Source organism: Vanacampus margaritifer, chromosome 1 (assembly GCF_051991255.1).
Source record: "Vanacampus margaritifer isolate UIUO_Vmar chromosome 1, RoL_Vmar_1.0, whole genome shotgun sequence".
Lineage (NCBI taxonomy): Eukaryota > Metazoa > Chordata > Actinopteri > Syngnathiformes > Syngnathidae > Vanacampus > Vanacampus margaritifer.
This window is the reverse complement of record NC_135432.1, coordinates 68,380,875-68,404,939: the sequence shown is the minus strand read 5'-3', so window position 1 is coordinate 68,404,939 and position 24,065 is coordinate 68,380,875. Positions and strand designations below refer to the sequence as shown.

At 51.7% G+C, this 24,065-nt stretch overlaps 1 protein-coding gene across 9 annotated transcripts in view; it reads right to left on the bottom strand.

Annotated features, from left to right (window-relative positions):
- The window catches only part of syne2b (spectrin repeat containing, nuclear envelope 2b), a 51,084-nt gene that overhangs the window by 20,236 nt on the left and 6,783 nt on the right, over positions 1-24,065 (bottom strand). For 8 of the 9 annotated variants that reach the window (XR_013294094.1, XM_077565722.1, XM_077565704.1 and 5 more), the window contains 39 exons: positions 23,438-23,533; positions 23,258-23,335; positions 23,101-23,193; positions 22,471-22,673; positions 21,974-22,173; positions 20,924-21,030; positions 19,517-19,630; positions 19,313-19,450; positions 18,878-19,042; positions 18,665-18,777; positions 18,398-18,566; positions 17,368-17,464; positions 17,109-17,308; positions 15,982-16,146; positions 15,711-15,851; positions 14,996-15,097; positions 14,704-14,880; positions 14,465-14,623; positions 10,912-13,881; positions 10,702-10,833; positions 10,413-10,606; positions 10,270-10,333; positions 10,105-10,202; positions 9,911-10,031; positions 9,548-9,838; positions 8,878-9,473; positions 8,637-8,792; positions 7,621-7,771; positions 6,250-6,408; positions 6,004-6,171; positions 5,823-5,924; positions 5,544-5,744; positions 4,728-4,935; positions 4,244-4,356; positions 3,970-4,172; positions 3,789-3,896; positions 2,372-2,654; positions 1,838-2,140; positions 880-1,182 (listed from right to left, as the gene is read on the bottom strand). Coding sequence is in view for 8 of the 9 variants with exons in the window: in XM_077565722.1 (XP_077421848.1) it covers positions 880-1,182; positions 1,838-2,140; positions 2,372-2,654; positions 3,789-3,896; positions 3,970-4,172; positions 4,244-4,356; positions 4,728-4,935; positions 5,544-5,744; positions 5,823-5,924; positions 6,004-6,171; positions 6,250-6,408; positions 7,621-7,771; positions 8,637-8,792; positions 8,878-9,473; positions 9,548-9,838; positions 9,911-10,031; positions 10,105-10,202; positions 10,270-10,333; positions 10,413-10,606; positions 10,702-10,833; positions 10,912-13,881; positions 14,465-14,623; positions 14,704-14,880; positions 14,996-15,097; positions 15,711-15,851; positions 15,982-16,146; positions 17,109-17,308; positions 17,368-17,464; positions 18,398-18,566; positions 18,665-18,777; positions 18,878-19,042; positions 19,313-19,450; positions 19,517-19,630; positions 20,924-21,030; positions 21,974-22,173; positions 22,471-22,673; positions 23,101-23,193; positions 23,258-23,335; positions 23,438-23,533 (9,441 nt within the window). In the remaining variant the exon portion in view is untranslated. Of the gene's footprint in view, positions 1-879; positions 1,183-1,837; positions 2,141-2,371; positions 2,655-3,788; positions 3,897-3,969; positions 4,173-4,243; positions 4,357-4,727; positions 4,936-5,543; positions 5,745-5,822; positions 5,925-6,003; positions 6,172-6,249; positions 6,409-7,620; positions 7,772-8,636; positions 8,793-8,877; positions 9,474-9,547; positions 9,839-9,910; positions 10,032-10,104; positions 10,203-10,269; positions 10,334-10,412; positions 10,607-10,701; positions 10,834-10,911; positions 13,882-14,464; positions 14,624-14,703; positions 14,881-14,995; positions 15,098-15,710; positions 15,852-15,981; positions 16,147-17,108; positions 17,309-17,367; positions 17,465-18,397; positions 18,567-18,664; positions 18,778-18,877; positions 19,043-19,312; positions 19,451-19,516; positions 19,631-19,938; positions 20,044-20,923; positions 21,031-21,973; positions 22,174-22,470; positions 22,674-23,100; positions 23,194-23,257; positions 23,336-23,437; positions 23,534-24,065 lie in introns of those variants that run through there. The other variant, XM_077565714.1, reaches the window with a different exon arrangement.

Below are 24,065 nucleotides of genomic sequence, written 5' to 3'. Positions count from 1 at the left end.
TGTACGTCAACAACAAGCAAAACATTTTCCAAATCACAGCAACTGCATACTCTTGAGGTCGGCCGCTTCTGCCTGGCACGCTTCAGTGACTTTTCACTCGTTTGTGTTTCCAACATGTCTTTATTACGTCATTCACTCTCAGCTGTTTTACTGGATTTGCTGCCGTGGCCTGGGGGGGCTCTGGGGGGTTGTGCTTGCCCTGTCCTGGCCAGAGTCGACGGTTTCCCTCTTTAGTGGAGGTTCTCATGCATTCCAAATCCACCACACCAGCATCTACCGAAATGCAAACGCAATCTGCTTCCTCCTCTGGTCATTGAATCGATGGAGGCTGATGTCTGTGGATCTCACTCTGCTTCATCTATCCTTTCTTCCTTTGGTCTCTTGAGGTCTCCTTAATTTGTTGGAATTTAGATGTTTCTGGGGTTGGTGAAACATTCTGGTTTGTAACCCTGTGGGGTAGTAGGCGGTCTGGTCGGTGCTGGATTTCACTTTTCTTTTATCCTTCCTCGGGTCTCCTGACAACTTCACGACTAGTGGGATTCTGAAGTCTTGGGTTAGGTGAACGATATGGGATTTTTAATAGGTTCAGGTGAATTCATGAACTCGCACGCACACACACACACACACACACAAAAAAAAGAGAGCAATGATAATGACATGTTGAATGAACTGAATGAACAATACTGAGCTCTCTGTATAAAAAAAAAAAAGCCATCTGTATGCTATAGCATTAAAACTTTTTCTTTTTTTTTAAACAACAACTTATATATACACCTTCCGGACACTTAAAACATTTAAAATAGAACATATTTAGAAGTTTTGAGGAGCAAATGAGTTAAGAACGCGAATGATTGCGCGAGCGACTGAATAGGTAAGCACCTGTACGACTTGCAGTCTTTCTTGGAGCGGCATGTGCGGCCCGAGGGAGAGCAGCTGGGACCTGCGTTCCCTGATCCAGGACTGCGTGGCCTTGATGTGGTCTCGGAGGGCGGTGGCAGCGTACCTTTGCGCCTCCTCGTTGGCCTTCATCACGCCGGCCCAGCCGCCTTCCGTGCCCCGGATCAGATTCTGTATCTCCTGGCATAGGCCGTCGTCCGGGTCCAGGTTGTTGCACAGAGTCTGGCCCTGCTCCTTTAGCTGCTGCAGCTTGGACTGCATTTCAGCTTGGTTGAGCAGAGCTTCCTGAAATCAACAAAGCACACCAAATATTAAGTTGAACCACCGTGAAAGTCCCTCGATCGCCGGGTAGTGTTTCGTTCCAGTGTACGTGAAATCCGCACGATGGAAGCAGAGGCGTGTTTTTAGAGCTTTTAAAGCTCAGATTTTTTCAAGGCAATATCGTCAAGTCTGCCGACAGTGAAGAAGCAAGTCCCGCCTTTTCCCCCATTTACAGCATCACGTCGTTGAAGATTCAATGTCGAGGACCTCACTTCCTCCTTTGGCTTATTCTTTCAAATTTACTGTCATGTGCCGCCACTGAGTGTCAAAAAGTGTGTGTTTGGGGGGGGCACGACATACGCGGCCTTAACCCCTTTTCAAAAACCTCGATCTACAAATCAAAGGTGAGTTTAGTTTTGTAGGCCACCTCTGACCCCAAATGATGCACAGCTGTGACGCCAAAATCAGTCCAGGTCATAAGGGTTCATCCGCATCATTTAAGGCGTTGTCCGCATCATAAAACTGGCTGACGCTTTGAAGAATTATGAATAAGTAATAATAATAAGAATGAATTATTAAGTTATGAAACATACGCTTTGGATGACTACCAACTTTTCTTAATGTACAATTGTGAAAATCGGAGTTCCGTTATGTTAACGGGGGACCACGTGCAACTCACCTTCAAAGTCTGATGAGACTCAAGGTTGCCATCCACGTGCTTGAACCAGGACTGCAAAATTTCACTCTGGGCTTTGAGAGCCTCCACTTCCTGGCGGAAGCGCGGCGGCGGTGGCTTGGCTTTGCTGAGGACATCCTCAGCAGCCCGCAGGACACTACCCCACTCGTCCTGCAGGTCTCGAACCAGCTGCTGGACTTCCTCTTTCTTGCGCTGGTCCAGCTGGCCCTGCTTACAAAGGCTGTGGCTGTCAAGTTGCAGCCTTTCCATCTTGGAGTCTCCCTCGGCCTTTGCACTCAACACAGCCTGGGGGCCACAAAGTCAAAAAAGAATGCATGCGCACGTTTGTAGGCTCAGAAAGATTGTTCTGCTTGAGACAAAATCAGGAAACGTACCAATCCCCTTCTCGCCTTTAACGGCTGTTTCATGTCAAAACAAAAACAGTAGCTAAATTGTGTGATTCAAACAATGTTGGCTTTTGCCCTGAAAGGAAGAATATGAAAGCAAGGCAATTTGTGGACATGGACCAGCTCTGACCTGCGCTTTGAGGCTCCTCTCTTTGCAGGGCAGGTCGCCGCACGCCGAGGTGAAGGAACCCAGGAGCTCCTTCAACCAGGCCTTGGTGTCCTCAGCCTGGCCGGCAAACTCCTCCAGCTGCCCGTCCATGACTTGCTTGTCCTCCTCCGGCCGCATCTGCAGCCGGGCCTCCAGATCTCGGTAGCGCTCGATGACGTTGTTTGCGTCCTCCAGGATTCGGTCGTCTCGGACGCCTTGGCGGCGCACCAAAGTCAGCAGCTCCACTAGAACGTCCACTTGTTCTCTGACGTACGCAAGGAGAACAAAAATGACACCTCCGATGGTTGTGAGCCATCAGTCGGCGCAGCCTAGAAGGGACTGAAGGCACGTGACATCACACGCCATCGTTTCTCTTCGCCAGTGGATTCAAAGATCGACTTGAAGGATCAAAGGCGACATCATAGTCACCAAGGCAGTGATGTCAGCTCCTGTCACGGATGGAAGCTTCCAGCACAAAATATGCCATATCGTGCTTGTGAAAGCCTGCCAATGTTGCTTTTTCCTCAAAATGGCTTTCAATGAGCCCCGAGCAAAAAGCAAGCCAACGTTTGCTACGTCAAAGGTGGCACAGAGAACCGCCTCTCCCCATAGTAATCGGTCGTGTCCTCAAAAATGAGGAGTGATAAACCCGCAAGGCTCATTTGACCCGTTAAGGCCTAAAGCGCCTGTGCTGTGTTTAATGGCGTCAACAAAACAGAGCAGGTGGAAATTGTCATCTAGAAAATAAAACTTCCTGAAGTCAAATGGAGGGTTTTTGGCATCCATAAACTTACTCTAAAGCCTATGGTGTCCGTGGATTAAAAAAAAAAATATATATATATATATATAATAATAACTAGAGCTGCGAGCAGATTGTAAAGTTTGGTGAATTTTTGTTCATGTTAAGTTTCTCAAAAATGCGATCGTTTTTAAAGAATAAGAAGAAGAAGACGAAGAAGAAGAAGACGAAGAAGAAGAAGAATTCCTTCCGAAACAATAGGGCCCAGGCGCCGATAATAAAAGTAAGGGAGAAACGGCGGGTGTGGGAAAATTGGATGCCAGTGGAGAGCTCTGGTGCAACTAAAGCATTTGTAACTACAATCAGCCCATTTGGCTGTGGTCAATCAAGACAATTGCAATTTAGAGCTCAACGTTATTGATCCTCAACTAAAAAAGGCTCGCTTGCTCTTGTTTTACTTCTGAGTGCCGAGTGGCGGGAGGCCTGGACCCTCGTGGGATACACGGCCGTGGCCAGCCCAAAACTTTGAAAGCAGTTTTGGAGCAGCTCTGCAAATCAGCCGCAAAATTGCCTTGAATTAATTCAAGTCAAAGAATTTCAAAGCCCACCGAATGACCACTAGGGGGCCCACGTGCCGTCCTGCCAAACGCAAGCGCTCACCTCTCGCACCGGAGGTCCGGGAGGAGACCCTTGGCCGCGCCAGGTGCTGCGCTCAGTTCCTCTTTGCCCCGCAGCCAAGCTTGCAATGCGTCATGCCGCGTCTGTAGACTGCACAGGCGGCAAACATCAGCTTGGTCGCGCGCGTCCTCTTTGGAAGACTCGGCGGCAGTCGGAACTTTACCTGCTCAAGTCCCGGCTGAGAGCCTCCATTTGCTGGCGCCTGTTGAGACAGCGCGTCTTGAAGGCACGCGCCTCCTCCTGCCGTTCCTTCAGCCAATGGTCGAGCTCACGCAGCTCCTGAGGGTCCAATTGCGGCCGTCCTCCTTCCAGATGTTCCCTCAGCTGCTCCAGACGGCGCTCGGCATCGTCGGCCTTCAGGAAGCCCTGAGAGAGGCGGGGCAAACCGTGAGGAGCCTTAGCCAACGCCACGGCGTCCTCGCGGCTCGCACGCTCACATTCAGCCTTCGTAACGACGTTTCCACATGCGCGCTGCTCTCGGGGTCTTCGAAGCACTCGTTGGCGGCCAGCCGCAGGTCCTGGAACCAGTCCTCAAAAGACTGCCTCTCATCTGGACAAGAGAAGACAAAAGGATCATTTCTTCCGCTGAATCAACAAAGTGAGAGCCTCTCGGAGCACCTGAATGTGCTGGCTCACCTTTTGTTGGAGAAAGGCCTCTGCTGATTCTTTACTGGACTTTTATGTCTACATTTTTCTTTGTACAATATTCATCAAATGATAAAATAAACTCGTCACTGGCAACAAATGCTTGGTGCAAATTCTGATTGGCTGGTTAACTTTGGATCCAAAAAGTTCATGTGGAAACCTGACTCCAACCAACTATCGATAAAGGGAGATCGAGTTTCAACCGGAGCTGAACTTTGTTTCGGCGCCGGCAGAGAAACCGTTTCAGGAAACGACGGAGCAGACTCGTGGACTGACCTTGGATGACCTTGGCCAGGCCTTTGTCCTTCTCGTCCCTCTTGAGGCCGATGGCGCCTTTGGCACGCGCCACGGCGTCCGTCAGTCGCCGGCAATCCGCCGACAGTTCCTCCAGCACCGCCGGGCTGGCCACGCTGGACACAAGAGCCATCTCGCTCAGCACCGACTCAGCCTGCTCCTGTTGCGCCTGCAGCTCGTCGCACAAGCCCTGCAGCCAAACCATACAAAAAGCACCAGCGGCAAATGGGATTGGATCAAGTGAAAATTTATTTGCTCGACAACATGGAAGCATGGCGGCACCATTGTCGGCAACAATGTTGTATTAAGGGTTGTTTAAAAAATATGTATCAGGGTGAAGGCCAAGGTGACAGATGGAATTGGTAACAATAGTTTGAGGTTGTTTGATTGAACTGAAGATGTGTGTGTGCCCCCATCGGTGTGAGCACAGATGTGTGTGTGTCTTTTTTTCCAGCTTTGTGTATTGAAATAGAACCCAAAAATAGAAAAATAAAACACTTCCGGTATCGATATCGGATCGGTCAAAAAAAAAAAATTGCACGTAGACAAAAGGACAGCGGAACAAAAAACACACACGAGAGGTATAGGAACGGATTGACGCCTGACGGCTTGCAATAATGTAGCAGTGACGGACGGATGATTCCGACCCAGTTCGGCTTGCAATAATGCCGGACCGACGATGCCGGACGAGTTGCTCGGCCGCTGACCGATCAAATTTGCCGACGCGTCCGTCTCCGAATGCGCGCGGCGAACCGTGACGTCTGACGGGTGGCGCAAGGTCCCTTGACAGCTGCGTACCTGCAACTGGGTCTCCATCTTTGGTTCCGAGGCTCGGACCTCACGGACAGAGCGGTGAATGTTGTCGACATCCGACAGGCAGCGCTCAATCTTTTGGGCCAGATGCTTTTTTACCACCATCAGCTCTTCAAAGACGTCAGTGCAGTCGGCAAACAGCTCCTCCACCTGCTCCATCCTCTTCCTCAACTGGGTCTCCGTCACCTGGAAGCCGAGCCGGGGAGATGTTTGTGGTTCCGGCCTTCGTCCCGCATCAAACATTTTCCAGGTGCTCGGACTTACTTGCAGCTCCAGTGGAGCCTCTTGACCCTGAAGCATTTCCCGGATCTCCTCAGCCTTCTTGTGGAAATGTTCCATGTTCTCCTTGTACGTCTGGATCTCGGCCTTCGTATTCAAATCATTGGCACGCTTTCATCCTTTCTAGCAGGTTAGTGGAGGCCTGTTGCACACCTTTGAAGCTCACCTCCATGTCCAAGACCTGCTGCCGGTTGTGGAAGGGGTGGCCCTCTGCAAAGGAAGCCAGCTTGGAGGCCGCCCAGCCCTCAATCTCCCCGCCAAGCGTCAGCTCCTTTTCCCACTGCTCCAAGGCCACGCCAAGGTTGTCCGCGTACGCGTCTACCTTTTCTGTCACCTGCGCGGGGACACAAATTGACGGCGTGAGCCCTTGACGCGATGGCGCTGGGTTCCGGGAGTCCGAGCAAGCGCTCACATCCAGCCAGGCGTCCATCAGTGCGTCAGCTTCGGCTTGGAACGGCGCCTCCCTGCAGTCGGGGAACTTGTTGAGATGACCCTGCAGGTGCTTGCAAACGGCCCGCAGCTCATCCAGCTGCTCACTCAGGCCGCTCAGCTCCTTCTTAATGTCCTCCACCTGGACAAAGACACGCAGCAGTCCGTTTTGTCAATTTGTCAGTTTGACTCTGAAAAAGACTCGATTCCGTCCCAGTCTAAACTTTATACTCGGAAGAGAGTCAAATACTCTCACACACACAAAACTCCTGTTACAGCCTCTTGCTAAATTCCTGATTCAGTTGTTTGCATGATTAGCGCTCGCCAGCACGCACGCAGACGGACGACGACGTCATGAAAGTTCAAGTAACGCCGACCAATCAACGAGCAGGAAGAAGAAAGAAGACAAGCAAGTCAAAGAAGCATATTTAGTGGATGTTTGTGTGCCTGCACCTTTTTTGTCTTCACAATTGTCTTTTATTTATTGTTTGTAAATGCAACTTTCTGTCCATGTTTCCTGCCAGTTGTCGCGGCTTGCCAAGGAATAAAAGCCTGCACTTTGCTCAACCTCGTGTCGTGCTTCTTGCTACGTCCCGAGGGCGCCACGGCAACAGCTGAGGAACAATCGCACAAGCTTGGAATCCTCCTATCCCTCCATTTTTTTGCTCTCCTTTGGGTAGTAACCAGCTACATTTACTCCGTTACATTTACTTGAGTAACTTTTTGAAGAAAAAAACGCAGAAGCGAGTGATGTGACGTTCACGAACCAATCAAGTCTTTTGAACGGATCTTCAATGTGACGATGGGAACCGAGTCTTTATAGAGACCCGTTCAACCGCCGAAAGTTATGTTTTTGTCTGCCTGATGACATTGTTTTAAAAAATAATAATAAATCAGACTTCAAGTTCAAGCGGTTACTTTTCAGCAAATACTTTTTTTACTTGTACTTTTTGGATGTCTACTTTTTACTTTTACTTGAGTGATATTATTTTGGAAGTAACACTACTCTTACTTGAGTACAATTTTTGGCTTCTCTTCCCACCTCTGCCTTTGGGACACATCAGCATTTTGTTAGCTAACAATAAGTCGAGCATAGCTCACGTGGTCGAGTGACCGCCTTCCATGCTGAAGGTTGTAAGATCGCTCCTCAACCCTTGAGGGTTTCATTGTTATTCTCTTCCAAGTGTAAAAGTTGACTCTGCTTACAATGGGACCCAATAAAGTCTTTTTAGAGTCAAATGCACCCCACGAAGTTGCCTGTGCGGTGCGCAGTCACTTCTTGAAGACGGCAGAAGGAACTCGAGTGAGCCCGGCCGGGTGCGCTGGTCCGGCCGTCACCTTCTTTCCTGCTCACCTTGGTTCGAATCCTCTCAAGGTTGTCTTTGCCCATGTAGGAGGCCTGCTCGCTCACGGCCTGCTCAGCTCTCAGCACGGCGCCGCTCAGATGACTGCAACCACTCTGGAACTTCTTGAGAAGTTCGATCAGGACGCCGCAGCGCTGCTTCCTGCGAGACACGGTGACGAAAGGCACAGCTTCTCAACCACACCGAGATACTGTCTGACGTGCCGTGGGAAATTGGCCAATCCCACCTAATTGGTAACACCAAATGAATTTGTGTCCGCAAATAGTGTGGCGTTGTTGAGTCACTCAAGAATCCCCGAAATCGCACTTGCACACAACTTTGTCCAAACACCACAACTTTAGACGCTAGCGTATACGTAAAAAAGTGTTGAAAGGAATATGCAGTCTCGGCAAATCACACTCACGGAGGCCAGTTAGGAACACCGAATGAATTAGGGTGAGAAACTGTGCGCAGTTATTTAACATTTTCATGTGAAATTGTAAATGATGCATGTTAAGCCGAGAGTTGGGCAGTTTTGACATGAATCAACCATTAAACATGTCTTTAAATGGGTAGAATTATAATGTGAAGGTATTTCGCCATACTTAATTGAAAGTGTACAAAAGTATGTTTTTCAGAGAGATCAAGTGGAAGTGGAAATGGAGTACAGTAGTAGTTATGGCAATGAAGTTGGCCATGATAGAATTAAGCAGCACATATTTCTTAGTATTTTACATTGTGTGATTATACTGTGCATAAAGCACCTGCAAGGATATTTGCACTTTTGATTTTAAGAAATGATTTTGCGCTTTTCCAAGTTATGTGAACTTGTTCAATGATCTACAATAGATATAAACTAAAGGTTAAAAAATGAAACACCATCGCCATTTTAGTCTAGTTAGGATTTTTGTTTTGGAGATTTTTTCAATGAAAAAAGTGTGCCGTGGCTCCAAAAAGGTTGAGAAACACTGACTTGAGGCGCCACAGACGAGTCGCCGGATCAGGCGAGAACGGGACGTCTGCGTACCTGTCCGTCAAAGATGTTTGAGTCTGGTTGTACTCCGTCTCCAGCTCCTCCATGAGGTTTTGACTTTCTCCTTGAGACTCAGGAAGCTCCTTGAGACTTTGGATCTCGGAGTTGTGAGTCTGCAGCTGGCCCTCCAAATCAGACAGAGCCCGAAGCCTGAGGTGCCCGAAGGCAAGATGTGATAGTTTAACAGGAAATCATTGTTAGCATTGTAGTGCTGCTAAAGGCACGAAGGACCCACATGTGTTGTACGGCCGGCACGCTGGCCTCTGTCAGGCCTTGTGATTGGATGGTGTCCTGAAGCTTTCTCAGCTCCCCCAGCAGGACCCTCTTCCTCAAGCCCAAAGACCGGCTGTGAGTGTCTTTCCGGAGGCTCCGCTGTTGGCCCACCAGTCGGCCGTCCGCCTCATCCAGCTCACTGAGCAGGACGCCGACCATGTCCAGGCAGGAGGCAGGCGAACCGTCCCTAGTGACCGTCAGCCGGGCCCCCTGGAGGAGAAGATCCAGCTGCGGGGCCTTGTCTTTCAGACTGTCCACACTTTGCCTGATCAGAGCCAGTTTGGCGCAGAAGGCTCGCACAACATCCGCATCCCTGCAAGGGGGAGCTTGCGCGCCGGCGATGTCCTCCTCTACCGTGCGGAGGGACATGAGAAAGCGGTCCAAAGCACGAGCAGCCGCCTCGCTTTTGCGAACTTGTTGGCCGAGCTGATCCAGGCTGCTTCTGTGGGCTTCCACCTCCCGGGAGAGAGGCAGGCAGTCTCTGGGATCCAGGTTGCTGGATTCTGGCTCCGGGCGGGCCAGCTGATCCAGTTCACTCTGGATGTTTTCATCGAGTTCCTGATGGGGGGAAAAAGTTGACATTTTAGAATCTGTTACAGAGTGACCGACTTCTTCCATGGTGGACACTGGACCTTGATGTCTTTCAGGATGTTGGTGTCGGCCAGCGAAAAGGCCGTGACGTCTTTGGGTTGCCTCAGGAAACGGTCCAGGCGGTCTGTGAAGTCCACCATGTGGTTCTCGGTGGAGTCAATCTGCCTGAGGGCGGCACCCAGTGAACTGCCTCTCCTCTGAAGGTTTGACTGCTGGGCCTGCCACCGGTCCTGAAGATCCGATTTCTCCTGCTCGAGACCAGCGTCTCCACCCAGTTGGGAGCATTGGTTCGTAAACTCAAACCACAAAGACTCTGTGTCCTGCCTCAGGAACTAAGAGAGAAGAAATGTCGTTTGCCAGTTTGTTTTTAATCCTGCAAATCCTGCGCTCTGCCATCATGGTACCTGGATTTCCTGTAGTCGGGTGTGAAGATCCTTTAGAGTCACAGAGTCTGAGGAAACGTCTCTGATGCTTTGTTCGTTTTTAGACAACTGGACCTGCAGAGACTTCTTGTAAAGTTCATATCTGCAAACACAAACAGGACGGATGACGGCAAAGCTCATTTCAAGCATTGCATTAGCATCATCGCTCCACTTACTTCTCTAAAGCCTCCTTCTTGTTGCCGTCGTCATCGGCAGACGAGTGATGTTTCGCCTTTTGTTCGGCATTTGCTGTCTTGAGTTTGCTTTGTGAAACCTGCAAAGCACATGCGTGGATGCTTGCTGAAGGACAAAAAGCTCCACGGTGACAGTTACTGTCCTACCTCCGTTGGGATTGGAGGTTTGCCGACAGGTGGCGTCTGCTCCACCATGAAGACATCAGGAAGCCTGTCAAACATCAAAGGTCATTTGAAAATTGGAGAGAAAAGGTGTCTGCCGCCTGAGTGACCTCGGCCGGCCGCGTCACCTGGATTCGGGCAGCGGCGCATCTTGGTCTCCGCTGAATTGGCGCTGGATGGCAGCCAGGCTGCTTTCACACTCCCTCAGCTGAGTGTGGGCCAGCCGGTGGGCGTCCTCCGGACTCAGCATGTCGCACAGCTCTTTTAAAGCCTCCGCTTGCCGGCATGCTTGCGCCGAGTTGCCCTCGGAGGAGAAGCAAGCCTGACGGACGGTGACAAGCATATTTCAGGTCTCCTGCAGGGCACTGAATGCAAATGGGTTCAACTGAAGCACAATTTCAAAAAACAAAACCCGACCTCCCACTGGGACCTGACCGACTGCGTAAACAGCTCCATGTCCCTGAGCTGCGGAGGTGCGCAGAAGGCCTCCATGCCTTTGGCTGCTCTCAGGAATTCCTCCAGCAAGTCTGGATCCAGGGTCCTCCGAGTCTACAAATGAGCCGAGGCTTTGGTCAGCTGACAGAGTCAACGTAACAGCGGCAGCATGTTGGCAAAAATCCCACTTACATTCGTCACCGCCGCTTGCTCGGCTGCCAGACGTTGGTCGCTGATGGCCTCCAGGATGTGTTCCTGCAGGCAGTGCTTTGCCTCCTCAAAGCCATTTCGAGCCAAAGCCTGGGCCTTGGCGTAGGCCTCGGAATAGGCTTGCGGTGGAGCCTGGGCCAGGGCTGGCGGTGCCGTGCAGACGTCTGCCTGGGTTTGAGGCAGCGCACAGATGGAATCCACCGACTTGGGAACAGCTACGGGCTGTTTTGGGTGACTTGGAGCTTGGAACTGCGGAACCTGGAGGCTCGCCTGCGCTGGCGACTGGGAATCGGGAAGTTCAGGTGGCCGTGATGCAGGTTTGACCGGTTGCTGAGTAATCATTTGAGGCGAGCGGGTTTTAAGTGAAGGCTTGGACACGGATAAAGCGCTGCCTTGGGTCGCTGTTGGAACTTTGTGCTGAAGAGTAAACTGGAGTTCAGGTTTAGAAGGTGGTTGGAATTCAGTGTTGGGTTGAGGACATGGCTGACAAGTTAACTGCGCAGGCATGCACTGCACTAGTGTCCAAACCTCAGCTTGGTTTGGTGACTGAAATTTGGGTGCGTCCCGGCTTTCAGCTTTATATTGTGGTCGGGATTGAGTCTGAATTTGAAGTTGGCATTCAGCTTGTGGTTCAGGTTCATTTTGCGGCAGTGAGTGACTCTTGGCACCTGGTTGTACTTGATGTGTATATGCTGGCACTGAAGGAGCAGGAGCCCGGGGCAGCTTTGGCGTTTGAGCCAGCCATCTATATTGCTGTGGCGGCTGCTGTGGCGGCTGCTGTGGCGGCTGCTGTGGCGGCTGCTGTGGCGGCTGCTGTGGCGGCTGCTGTGGCGGCTGCTGTGGCTGAGGCTTCAACTGAACCTGTGGCTGCACAATGACTTGCGTCTGAAGCGGAGGTTGGGGCTGTGGCTGAAGTTGAGGCTGAGCCGGACAGCGAAGAAGGCTGGCTTGGTTTAGTTGCCAAGGTAACCGAGCTTGCATGTTAGGCCACTCAACATGTGGATTGTGCTGAGCCGGGAGAAAAGGGGCGTGGCTTTGGACACCTTGGGGTGCCTGCATCCGCATCTGTTGCTTAGCGTGGCCTTCCTGCGTCGGCATCACAGCCACACGGTGGGCTTGCATTTGGAACAATGCGTGAGCCTGGACTTGGGTGTGAGAGTGCGGCTGCATCTGAGGCTGATTATGGGATTGTGGCCCAGCAGGGTGCCCCATTTCAGATCTTTGTGGGTGACCAGCCTGGGCCCATTGTGCTGCTTGTGGCGCTTCAAATGTTGGCTGAGGGAACGCTTGGGGAACGTGCTGCCTTTGCCTGACCACATCTTTATTTTGCGGCTCCAGCACAGGAGCCCACTGCTGTGACGGGGGCTGCGTCTGCGAGTTGGGCTGGGGGTGAAGGTGAGGTTGCGCTGAAGCCTGAGGTCGCATCGCCATGGAGGATGAGCTGCAAACCTGGGCCCATGCGGGAGTTTGGTCTGGACGCTGCCCAGCTGGCTGAGGTTGGGTGCGATATTCCGTCACCGGATGTACTTGAGGCTGACCTTGAGTCAAGGGTAGTGCGGGACTTGGATGAAGTTTGGCTTGAGTTTGAGGTGGCGGATGAAAATGAGCTGGCGTTGACGCCGCCTGCTGAGTTCCGGTTTTGGTGACTGCCTCTGTATACTTTGAAGACTGGACCTTTGAAGGAGGGTGGCTCTGAGCCGTTGCTTTGGGCTCTGCTTGAGACTGAGCCGTGGGCTGAGCGAACCTTTGAGCTTGTGTCTGTACCTGGGATGGCGTCTGGGCCTGCATCATGGACGCAGGGCTGCTTTGGGGCTGAGGCATCGGAGTCGGGTACTTTGTATGTGGATGGGTTTGATGGGGACGATTTTTTTGTGCCTGGTTTTCAGAAGGGGGCCTTGGCGCAGCATTGGCTTGAATCTTGAGCAAAGGTTCAGGTTTGGCTTGGGAGAGGTCCAGTGACTGTTCAGATCCAGACCCAAAGTGGGCGTGGCTTTGTGTTGGAGAAAGCGTTTGTGCTTTCTGTTCAGGCGTGTTTGGCTGAGTGAGACTTGTCATCGGGGATGTTGTCTGCTGAGATGCGCAGCTGTGCTGGGCCTGTGCTGGTGCTTCAGAGGAGGTAGGCCTGATGGGGGACTGTGACTGCGGATGACAAGGGACCTGAATGAGAATTGGGTCCCGCGTGGGAGACGTTGGCCTGACTTGAGCCCAAGTCAACCCTTGAGCTCCAACTTGGCCATGTGCGGGAAGTTGGAGCTGAACCTGCGACTGAACAAGGAAGTGAGCTGCTGGCTGACTTTGCTCAAGAGGCAGAACTTTTGGACTGGCCTTTTTCTGGCAGTTTTCCTCATGTTGCGCCACTACAACTGCTTGCACTCCCTGTTGCTGATTTTGAATTTGCTGTGCTCGTTCTTTCTGTGCTGTTGCCTGTGCGGCGGACTTGTCTCGGAGTTTGGACCGGGCTCCGGGGTTTTCTACAGATTCCTTACTATATCCCATGACATCCTTTTCGGCCTGTGGTTGCGCAGCCTCAAGTGGTTCTTGAACAGAATCTTTCTTTGTACTTTGAATGTCCCCCTGTGCGTTTATTTTGAGCCAGGGTCGATTCTTCACGGCCTGGGCCTTCCTGCATTGGAGTTCTTGTGGATGGAGCGGTTCCTTTCGTGCCGGCGTTTCATGCGGGAGTTTGGTTTCAACCTCTAGACGCTGCTCAGGAAAAGTCATTCTTTCTTCTGCGTATTCCTCCCGCACTTCGTTCGGCACAAAAGTTTCTGGAGATGGATGCGATGCCACCAGGGATGCCGGCGACTCCTGGGTTGGCGGCGGAGCGTTCGACGGCCACACTTGATGGGGTGCGCTTTCGGCTTGGATAAAGACTTTGGATGGAGGCCCACCCGTGGGACTCCTGCTTCCGTCTCTCCTTGCTCCCAAGCTGCTCAGCATCCCGACTGCCTCCTGGAATCATACAAAAATGGGCAAACCTTCAAGAAGGGAAACATTTTTACATACGCGCCCGTGGGACTGACATCATTTAACTCATTCACTCTCAGCCATTTTCACGGAAGCAACCGCTTTCGCTTTGACTGATATTGCAAGGCCCATAGAATATTGTGTTCTTTTGCTATAAAAACATGAAAGCTACAGAAAGATTAGAGTCTCTTCTTTCATCAGGAAAATAATATAATAATAATATATAAAAAAAATATCGCTAAGTTTCATCCTTATTCACAAATCTGTTTAAAATAGCTCCTTGCAACATGGCCCTGGTTGATCTCTTATACTTTCCTGCCACCTGCTGGCCGTTTTTGTAATAACTACCATTGCCTCAAGCATTCTCTTCAGCTCTGAGGCTGCATCAAAACCTTCTGTATGCTCTAGCTAAAAAAAAAAACGTATAAATACGTCTACGGGAGCATGGTAACATTTCAAATAGAACATAGTTATATGTTTTGGGGAGAAAATGAGTTAAGCATCTCCAGTGTCTTTTTGCCAAGAAGCATTGAAAATAAAGAGCAAGAAGATGACAAATACGACTGACCTGTGACTGTGACAGTGCCGCTCGCACCCGTTCGTGCATGACGGCGGTCTGTAGGTAGCGAATGGGCGAGCTCTCCTGACTGCTCAGAATCAGCACCTGAAGGTCTTGCTCCTCCGTCACCACCTGACCCTCCAGCTGAAGCCCACGAGAGATCAGGACCTGCAGGAATCGAGAGACCACTGACTCAAGCGGCGGCGCCACGGAAGTCCCGCGGCGGCACGCTCAGAAGATGATCTCACCCGAGCCCTGGGGTCCTGGCCTCGCTGCTGCTGGCGCTCGGCAGCCCTCAGTAGTTGGTACGTCTCCCTGGCCTCCGTCTCCCAGTGCAGGAGCTCGGCCAAGCGACTGTCCAGACCCGAAATGCTGCGCTGTAATTGTGCACACGCCTGCTCTGCCTGGCACAGGGTCTTCTTCACCTGGTTCAAGCACACGCATGCCCTTCAGGTTGCTCTTTGGATCTCAGATCTCTGATATCGGTTTCAGCTCAGGTGTGCGATGGCTTGAATTCAGGCTGGCGACGCGATGGCTTACTTGGGACATGTTCATCTTCAGGTCCTGTAACTCGTCCACGGAACATTCTGGCGATGAATCAAGAGCCTCCAGATCCTCCTCCTTCACCTTCCTCAGCAGTAACTGAAGGACAAAACGCAAACCCTTGATGGCAAGTAGTGATTCTCATCTTAAATCCATTGGCGGGGGATAGGGGGTCGCAAATAGCCAAATTATGTGAGACATTGATTGCAAGCCAGCTTTCTAATTGGTAAACCAAGTGAGTCAACTTCTGGAGTGCACCAAGAGTGCCCAACAAGTCCATCGCAGTTGACTGCTTTCGTCAAAATAAGGCTTCTCAACTCACTCCAATGCCGCAATATTGCAACAAACACAGCACTACTTTGATTGAAATGCAGCTTTTATAATTCCTTGATCCCAAGATGCCACAAGATGGCGTCAAAGGCACAAAGTCAAATTGATTGCTATCAAAAGAGGATGTGAGGTCCAGAAAATGGATGGACGGATGCTGGTCTGCTTTTCATATAGCTACACCATATGGATGGATGGATGCATAGACAGACGGATGGACGTTGGTTGGTTGCTTCACAAGGCTATGATTACAAAAAAAAAACCTGATTGCTTTGGCCTGAGTCACAAAAACAGCCAACGTTAGGTTTTCCAGCAAATAATGGAGGAGCAACCAAAATAGTTGCAAAAGTCCAAAATTGTGAGGCAATGCCAATTGTTGTCTTACCTGGATTCTTTTCCTGGAGGTGCGTAAAGGAGCTGCGCTCGTCTCGACAGGCGTTTGGAGAAGAAGTGTGGCCTCCTTGACAAGAGCTTGAAGTTTTTGTGGTCCGGTCTGGATCTCGTTGTCGGAGTCTGCCGGGCTATCCTTGAAAACACACAAACACGCAAACGGCCTCACGCAAAAGTTTGCCGGAAGTGGAGTCGCCTTTCCCAAAAAGTTGAGCAGCTGCCAACACTCTTCTTAAATTTGTCGTCAACAAGACGTGAAAACCTACCAAAGTGTTTGAGTGGACAAACTCCGCCCAGTCCACGTTGAGCTTGAGCAGCTCCTCCTCTAGGCCGCGGCTGGTCTGCGGGTCGCTGACCTCCATCAGGAAGCTTGCCACCTCGTTGAGGTGAGCCTGTCGAGACCCCCACTCGGCCAGGCTCTCCGACGTCGCCTTCAAGTTGCAAACACATGTTGGAAAACCCATCATTTCCATTCCAACCCAGCCAATATGTACATTTGGGGCCCAATTGGGGCCCATTTGGGCAGCACTTTGGCCGGGTGTGGGCTTGGAGTGGGCTTCGTTGTGGGCCCCACTTGGGCAGTAGATGGGAGAAACTAAGTATGGGCAATAAGTGGGCTCTGGCTGGGCTTCACTCCATTTGGGCACTGGAAGTAATTTTCACTTACAAAAGAGACTTCCCCAAAAACTGGACTATTAAAATTTGGAGATCAGTGATAGCCAAATCAATGTTGTCCTAGTGGTTCGGGTTTCTGACATTGGTTCCATGGTACGCTGGTTCAAATCCCTGTCATGGCAGCCACTTTTTAGGAGTCAACTTTGAACTGGGACCCAGCTGGGCAACCCAGATGGGGCCCATTCACCAGCCATTCCAAACCCATGTGGGTTGTAGCTAGGGCCAATATGAGGCCCACCTTGAGCCCATCTGGGTTTGCCCACATGGGGCCACCATGAAATCCCTGGCCAAATGAACTGGGACCCAGCTGGGCAGACCAAATGGGACCCATTCACCAGCCCATATCTAACCCCCATGGGGCCCACATTGGTGTGTTGACAGGGAAGAGATGGCACACATGGGCGGATTACAAAGCTGCCCTTTTTGGGGAGGGTTTCGCTAAACAGGCAAGTCATGTATGCGCCGGATGGTGATGACGTGGCCCGTGCTCCACCCTCTTGGAGGGACCACCTTTGAAAAAGAGACCTCAGTCTCCATGCTTTTTTTGTTTGTTTTTTTGTCTGGTTAAGATTTTGATTTAGATCTGTGGCTTGTCATCCGTTGAACTGTGAGTGAGAGTAAAGACTACTTAGCAGAGTGTCTTTCATAAAGTGTGTGGAAGGGGTACGTCGATTTGGAAGAAAAGAATTTGACTTTGATGTACAACGCCGGCGAATACCCTGGGTGGGGGGCCGCAGCCCCTCCCGGCCGAGGCCTGCTCCAGCCACGCCTGCATGGAGCTCAAAGCGTCGCCGTAGGAGTCCCAGGCGCTCAGAACCCGTCCCAGGGTACCCTTGGCCGAGTCCACCTGGGCCAGGACGGCCGCCGTGTCCTCCTCCAGCCGCGTCACTTGTTGACAAACGCGCTGGTAGTCTGCAGCTGAAAGACGCACGTTGAGCAGGCGAGTCTGAAAATTGCCAAGGCGGCGGCAGACTCACCCAGAGCAGACTTGCTGGAGTATTTCTCCGAAACTTGCTTCACCCTATGGAGAGCGGCTTCCAGCTTAGAAGGAACTTCCTGACTGGACACCAGCTCCTGAGGTACAAACGCAACATTTCATCCATAGCTGGGGACAAAATCTTGGAAAAGGAAACCGATGAGCTGGCATCGTTGTGAAATCCTTCAAAAACACAAGCTTTTGACCTTTGAAAATGTTGTGAATTGGAGTATTTTGAAAGTGTCTTTTCAATGTTTGTACATCCGTGTGTCACCACCGTCGTGTCATGGTGAGGCGTCGGAGCTTCCGTAGACCGACCACCAGAGCCTCAATAAGTGGGGACGTTTAGGACAACTTTTGGACAGTCTAGCTTCTGCTATCGGGGACTCAACCACGGAACACTCTCCTCTCCCCGCTCGACTTCAATTGTCTTCAACAACAAAAACTCAAACCGGGACTGAAGTCGGGCCAAAACTGCTCTCGTTGAATGAGAGAGATTCGTTTGCACTGAGATGTACAGTAAATGTACATCTCAGTGTATTGAGTGAGAAGGTGTGGCCAAACTTTTGGCCTGTACTCGTGTAATGTTATTGTATTTGTTGGAAATTGATTTGTGATTTGAATGACTCTGTTTTACATCCGCGAAAGGGACTGCCAATGAAAACTAGCTTGACTGAGCTCACTTGGGCGCGTTCACATTGTAAAATGTTGATTCATGTGCATCGTCCCTTTCAAAGAAATGCATTCCAATTCAAAACAGCGGCTAGCGCAGGGGTAGGCAACTTCGGTCCTGGAGAGCCGCAGTTTTTGATGTCGCCCTCCTTGAACACAGTTGAGAGGCTCCTGCAGAACGGAACGATGAGCTGATGATTTGAAACACCCGGATTGGAGGCAGGAGGCACCGAAAACATGCAAGACTGCGGCTCTCTCGGACCCCACTTGCCAATCCCTGGGTTAGCGGCTTACGCGGGGATCTTCCCATCCGGTCCTGCGCGTGCCAGCAAGAGAATTTGAAAAAGAAGACCACCCACATGCCACTCGCGCAGCAAAAGCCGGACCGCCTCTGGGGACAGGTAAGGACTCTTCCACAAGCGCACTTTGGTCCTGATCTGGCTCAGCAAATCCAGAACCATGTGACGGTGCTGGCGGTACTCCAGCTTAATGCCGTGGTACTTTGCGCTCACTCTCACGCTGGTCAACCTGGCCAGCAAAAAAAAGTCAAATTGGATCATTTGTCACCATCGGGAAGAACCTGAGAAAGGTGACATTGGCTCCGAAAGAATCCAGATGGGGCCCACCTTCTCTTCAGATCCTCCATCTTTTCAATGGGAACCAGCAGGTTTCCGTACTCGTCCTGGTTTTGAAAGGCCTGCAAAGTCTTCAGCTGCTGGGGCATCTCCTCAAGGCACACCTGTGTTGAAGAAGGGAGCCATGGAAAACAGCCTGGATGGTGTTCCCCGAGGACAGCGGTCGTGAAACAAAGTGTGGGTGAGCCAAAGGCAAATGGTCACCTTGAGTTGCTCCTGCTTCTCCTTGGCTTGGTGGGCGGCCCGGCCGTGGTCCTGGGGGTCGCCTTCCTCCTCGGCCACAACGCCTTCCGTCCTGAGCAGCCAGCGCGCCACCGCGTCCAGAGGCGCCGGCAGGCTCAGGTCCAGCTCCAGCTGGTACTGGCTCAGCTGTCACAGAAGCAACGTGGGTCAGGGCGGGGCCGCCACGGCTGGCGCAAGCGCCGACCCACATTACCGGCTCAATTGGAGTATGAGGTGGGGAGCCTCCAAAACATGTAGGACTGCGGCCCCCGAGGACTGCGGCCCCCGAGGACTGCGGCCCCCGAGGACTGCACTTTGACGCCTATGTTAGAGTTAGCGGCCGACGAGCAGGACGAACCCTCGTCAAGGGGCGTGGCCAAGGAGGCCGCCCACAAAATGACAAGAAAGCGTCCCCACCTTTTCTGCCAGGGCGTCCCAGGCCTCCCTGAGGCCTCGCTGCTCCTCACTCGGCGTGGAGCTCCGTCTCATGGCGCCCAGCAGAGGCATGATGGGACGCCGCTGCTCGTTAAAGGACGCCACGAAGGTCTGCAACACCTGAAAAGCGCACGACGACGTTCAAGCGCACGCGTCGATCGGCGGGCAAAAAAAAGAGCGACCCACGTGATAGCGCTCGGAGTAGTCGTGGTCGTGGGCGGAGTCCCAACCCTCCAGCAGCTCCTCGTACGCCTGCACGAGCCAACGGGTCACTTCCTGCAACTTGTGCTCCGGCCTCGTCTGCGGGGAACACAAAACTTTGGGCTCTTTTTCTCTGCGCAACTCAACGGATTCGCAATTCTTCTCTTGCTTGCTCGCTCGTTTGTGACGGCCGCTTGTCGGAAATCAGGATCCCGCCTTCCATCACTCGACATTTGTTTCCTTCTAATGTCAATCGGCAGATTTCAAAATGACAAGCGGACATCTTTTGGTGCATTCATTTGTTTGCTTTTTGTGTTTTTTAAAAAATAGAGATCTTGAAAAGATCGTCCATATTGCCATATGTGAAACACCAACCCCAGTGAGAAGCAAAGCATGATGGGAAATACCTGCCGCAGGGGACAAGCAGAGACAGCAGGAGTGTAGTGGACGGGAAGGCTGACGGGAGACGCCGCCTTAGGGGGACGCAGGTACTCCATCTGAGACGAGACGCGGAGGGAGGGAGGGAGGAAGGGAGGAACGAATGAACAAAAGGAAGGAAGGACGAGAGAGAGGCAGGAAGGAAAAAAGGAAGGAAGGAAGGACAGTTGTTTTCAACACAAGATGGCGGACGCCTGTGTTGCCTGTCAAACTTTGACTTTGTCTTTATGCTAATTTCTTGCAACTTCAGACGTCTTCTGACTTGGCCCAACCACACACTGAAGCAGCCCGGGAAAAAGTTGTGAGGAAAAGACGAGAAAAAAAGAAAAGAAAAGAAAAGAAAAGAAAAGTGACTGGCACTCCGAACGCTCATGAAAGCGCCTTCTTCCGTTTTGGACTTTTTTACTACGGAGTCACAAATGAACCTTTCGAAATGAGTCAAGAAGGTTTTGCAAATCAGCAAAGTGACCGTTTGGCTGGCAGGGATGAAAATTAGGAACGATTGGTCGCCCGCCTTATTTTTTACTTCAAAGTGCGTGTGGAGGAAGCCAGCGAGTCAATTTGGAAACATGCGTTGACTTTTGACAATATTGAGCAGGCAACAAAATCAAAGCAAACGATGCGTTCGGGTGCTCCAAGCGACGTCGTGACACTTTGTGCAGCAAACCAAGTGGAAAAATGGATTGACATCGATCGGGAGGAAGAAAAACGCTTGGCAAAATGGAGGGATTTTTCTTTTCTTTTTTTTTTAAATAATACTTGCATTGGTGTCATTATTTCCATGTTTTAAAAACCAGGACAGGTCAAAGGTCAGCATTGCATGACATGACCAAATAGTGTTTGTGTAGCCAAAAGATTTGAGCCGATGTGTTGCTTAGGAATGAAGTCGCCGTCAGTTTGAAAAAGGTTGTCCTGCCGGCAACCGTTGATCAGTAAAGAGGAGCGGTCGCTGACCTGCACGGCGTCCTCCTCGGAGACGACGGGCGCGTCTTTGGAGTAGCGCAGGAACTGCGCCACGTAGGTCATGATGGACTTGTCGTCGGGCTGGCGGACGTCCACATCTGCGGGCACATCATCGCGAGCGGCCATCAGCGACTTCTTCCGGCTCTCAGTGCACGCACGGGAGGCGCCAGACAAATTTGGCCCCCTGGACGTACGCGCGCACGCACGCACGCACGCACGCACGCCCAACGCCCGCCCCCGTCCCATGTGAGAAGCTCAAGCGGCTAATGGGCGTGAAACAGTCAAACAAGAAAGCGTTTCATGTTGTGCCGAAGGCGGCGAGCGGCGGCCGATCAGCCGACACTCGCCGCCCCGCGGGAAAGGCGGCTGACGACACAACGCCGCCTTTCAGCCGGCCAGGCCAACATTTACGCCGCACGTCCGCCTTCAAGTACGGCGCCACTGCAACACCAAATGGCACTTTTAGCATCCACGTGCGGTCAGACGAGGCAAACGTCGGCAAACGGAGCCGCGCCTGCAGATCAAGAGGCCCCGCCCAAAAAAAAACTTGTATAGAATATCTTAATGTTGATTTTCTTTTTGATTCCATGATTCTCAAATGTCATTGTTGACATTGCTGAGTTGAGATACACGCAAGTGTTGTTGCTACAACAAAAGACAAGGTTGCTAGTCCGAGTCCTTTGGTTTTTTCGTTTTGAAGACAAAAAAAGCTTTTTGGTTTGACTTTGGCTAGTTTTGTCCTCAGAAGCCGCCAAACTGACAGTTGTGACGCGTCTCATCAGCTGAAGTTCCTGAGCGTAGCCGGCGTGGCAGAACTGTCATGTGGCGCTCCACGCCGACCACGCCCTCCGGCGCTCCACGCCGACCACGCCCTCCGGCGCTCCACGCCGACCACGCCCTCCGGCGCTCGATGGTCTCCAGAGACGAGGGTCTCGTGTGGGATTTATGATGTATTCAAATGATTGATATAAAAACATGTGAGCCACATCTGCGGTCACGGGTGCAACTGCTCGGCAAGTTTGGCGGCGGCGGCGGCCTCACCGTCGGGCTCCAGCAGCCGCGGGATGTTGAGCTCCCGCTCGGCCAATCGGAAGGCCTCGTCCAGGTTCTGCCTGTTGCTCCTGCCGGCCGCCTGCGACAAGTCCAGCAGGTCCGGACGCAGCGCGTGCAAGATGGCGAGGAAGACGACGCCGCTGCGCCAGCTGCCCTTGAAGTCCTTCACGCTCACCGAACATCCTGCCCTGAAAGCAAACAAGCGGCAAACCAACGGCTTCGCTTCCTCATACACAACTTTTGCAGCCTTTAGGGGGTCGTTCAAAATCCGGACCGCAGCCATCGCCACATTTTCTGCCCGATACGTCATCTTTCCAAAGTCTGACCTGCCAGCCCAAATTGTTTCCCTCAGCTTCAATCTTATCGTCTTGTTTTCTTGCTAAAAATGCAACTCGGGAGAAACGTTGCCCCCCCCGGCGGGACGCCATGCGGCTGCGCACAAACGGAGACGCAAAACGGGACCCTTGCGGTGGCGACATACGCACTTGTGGCACTGCTGGCGGACCCACAGCATCAGCGCCTTCTTGGCCGACACCCTGAAGCGGGCGTGGAGCGGCGAGCCTCGGCAGGGGAGCGCGGCGCCGCCCGCCGAACCGGCGCTCCATGTCGAACCCGAGTCCAGACTGGCGAGAGACTCCATGGACGACTGACGCGAGCTGAAGGAAAGTCCGCCGGCCAGCTCCTCGATCTAAGCAAGGGACACAAACACTTCCTGGTTCTGTCTGTGCGCCGCCATTTTGGACACGCAACAGTGCTACTTTCAGTGGCGGTGGGTCGGGAGAGGTCGACGGGGCGGACTCAGCTGAGACGAAAAAATGACATCATGCAAAGGGAAAGTGGATAACTAATATGATATTGCGATATTTATGCGTTCATTTCCATGCACTCGCAACTTTTCCAGCAAAAAAGCCATTTTGCCATTTGTTGAGTTTTTTCTCAGTCCTCGTGAAAAGGGTCCCATTGAAGGCCCCAAGAAATCTGCGACAGCTGGACGATGCCAGATGAGGACATTTGACGGACTTATTTGGTGCGTTCTGTCTGATGCGGGCCAAGCGGAACCCTTTTTTGGACTCGGGCCGTTGACTTGGACAACGGAGCGGCGGCGTTGCTCTCACGTGGTACTGCAGGATGACGGTCCAGACGAGGCCCAGGATGATGGCCGGCTTCCCATCCATGATGTCGGGAACGTTGATGTTGACCAGTTTGATCTGAAAGCACGACGACATCATCGTTCCGGCGCTCAACGTTCAACAATCGGCGTTTGCTAGTTACCGATTTGCGTCGGAGGAAGGCCAGGCCTTTCTCGATGTTGCTCCTGTGCTGGAACGGTCCTCGTCCTCGCTCGCGATTCTGACCCAGCCAGCAGACGCCGTTAGCATTTGCGCGAGCTAGCGAGTTAACTAGCGAGCTAGCGTTAGCCTTTTTGCGACATTTTGGAGCTTTTGGACTCACAATGCGTTGGTTGCTCATCACCTCCAGCAAGTCCAACAGTTTGGATCCATCGCAGAAGTCGTGGAAGAGATCCTCCACCCTGGACGGAGGCCTCCTCTACACGCACAACACTCGCTCATTCGGATCACAAACATTCCACTTTTCTCTTTCTTTTGACTTTAACAAGGCCATTGACGTGCCCATGACCAAACTCCACATCCACACGGGCATCGTTTGCTGTGTGGGCGTGGCAAATCCGCCATGTTGGATTGGCTCATTTCGGACATGCGCTTTAAAAATGGCCACTTTGGACACGTTCAGGAGACAAAAGACAAAAAAGGTGCAGCATAACATGCATGACTGGCGTCTGCGTCAACAGACAACGCAATCGGCTCACGTATGCGAGTGATTTGTCTTTAACACGCATCGCTTTGTACTACTTTTCAATTCATGTCAACCTTCAATTGCAAGGAAACAATACGATCCCCTAAAATGTGGCCCTTAAAATTCTATTTTCTGAAGAATTTATGGGAAAAAGAGAGAAAATAATCCATTTGTGGTTTTATGAATCGATATTGGGCTTAAAGGAAAATCGATTCGATATCGATGATTGGATGTTTTAAGGCAGCCTTAGCGAACGGTGACTTGA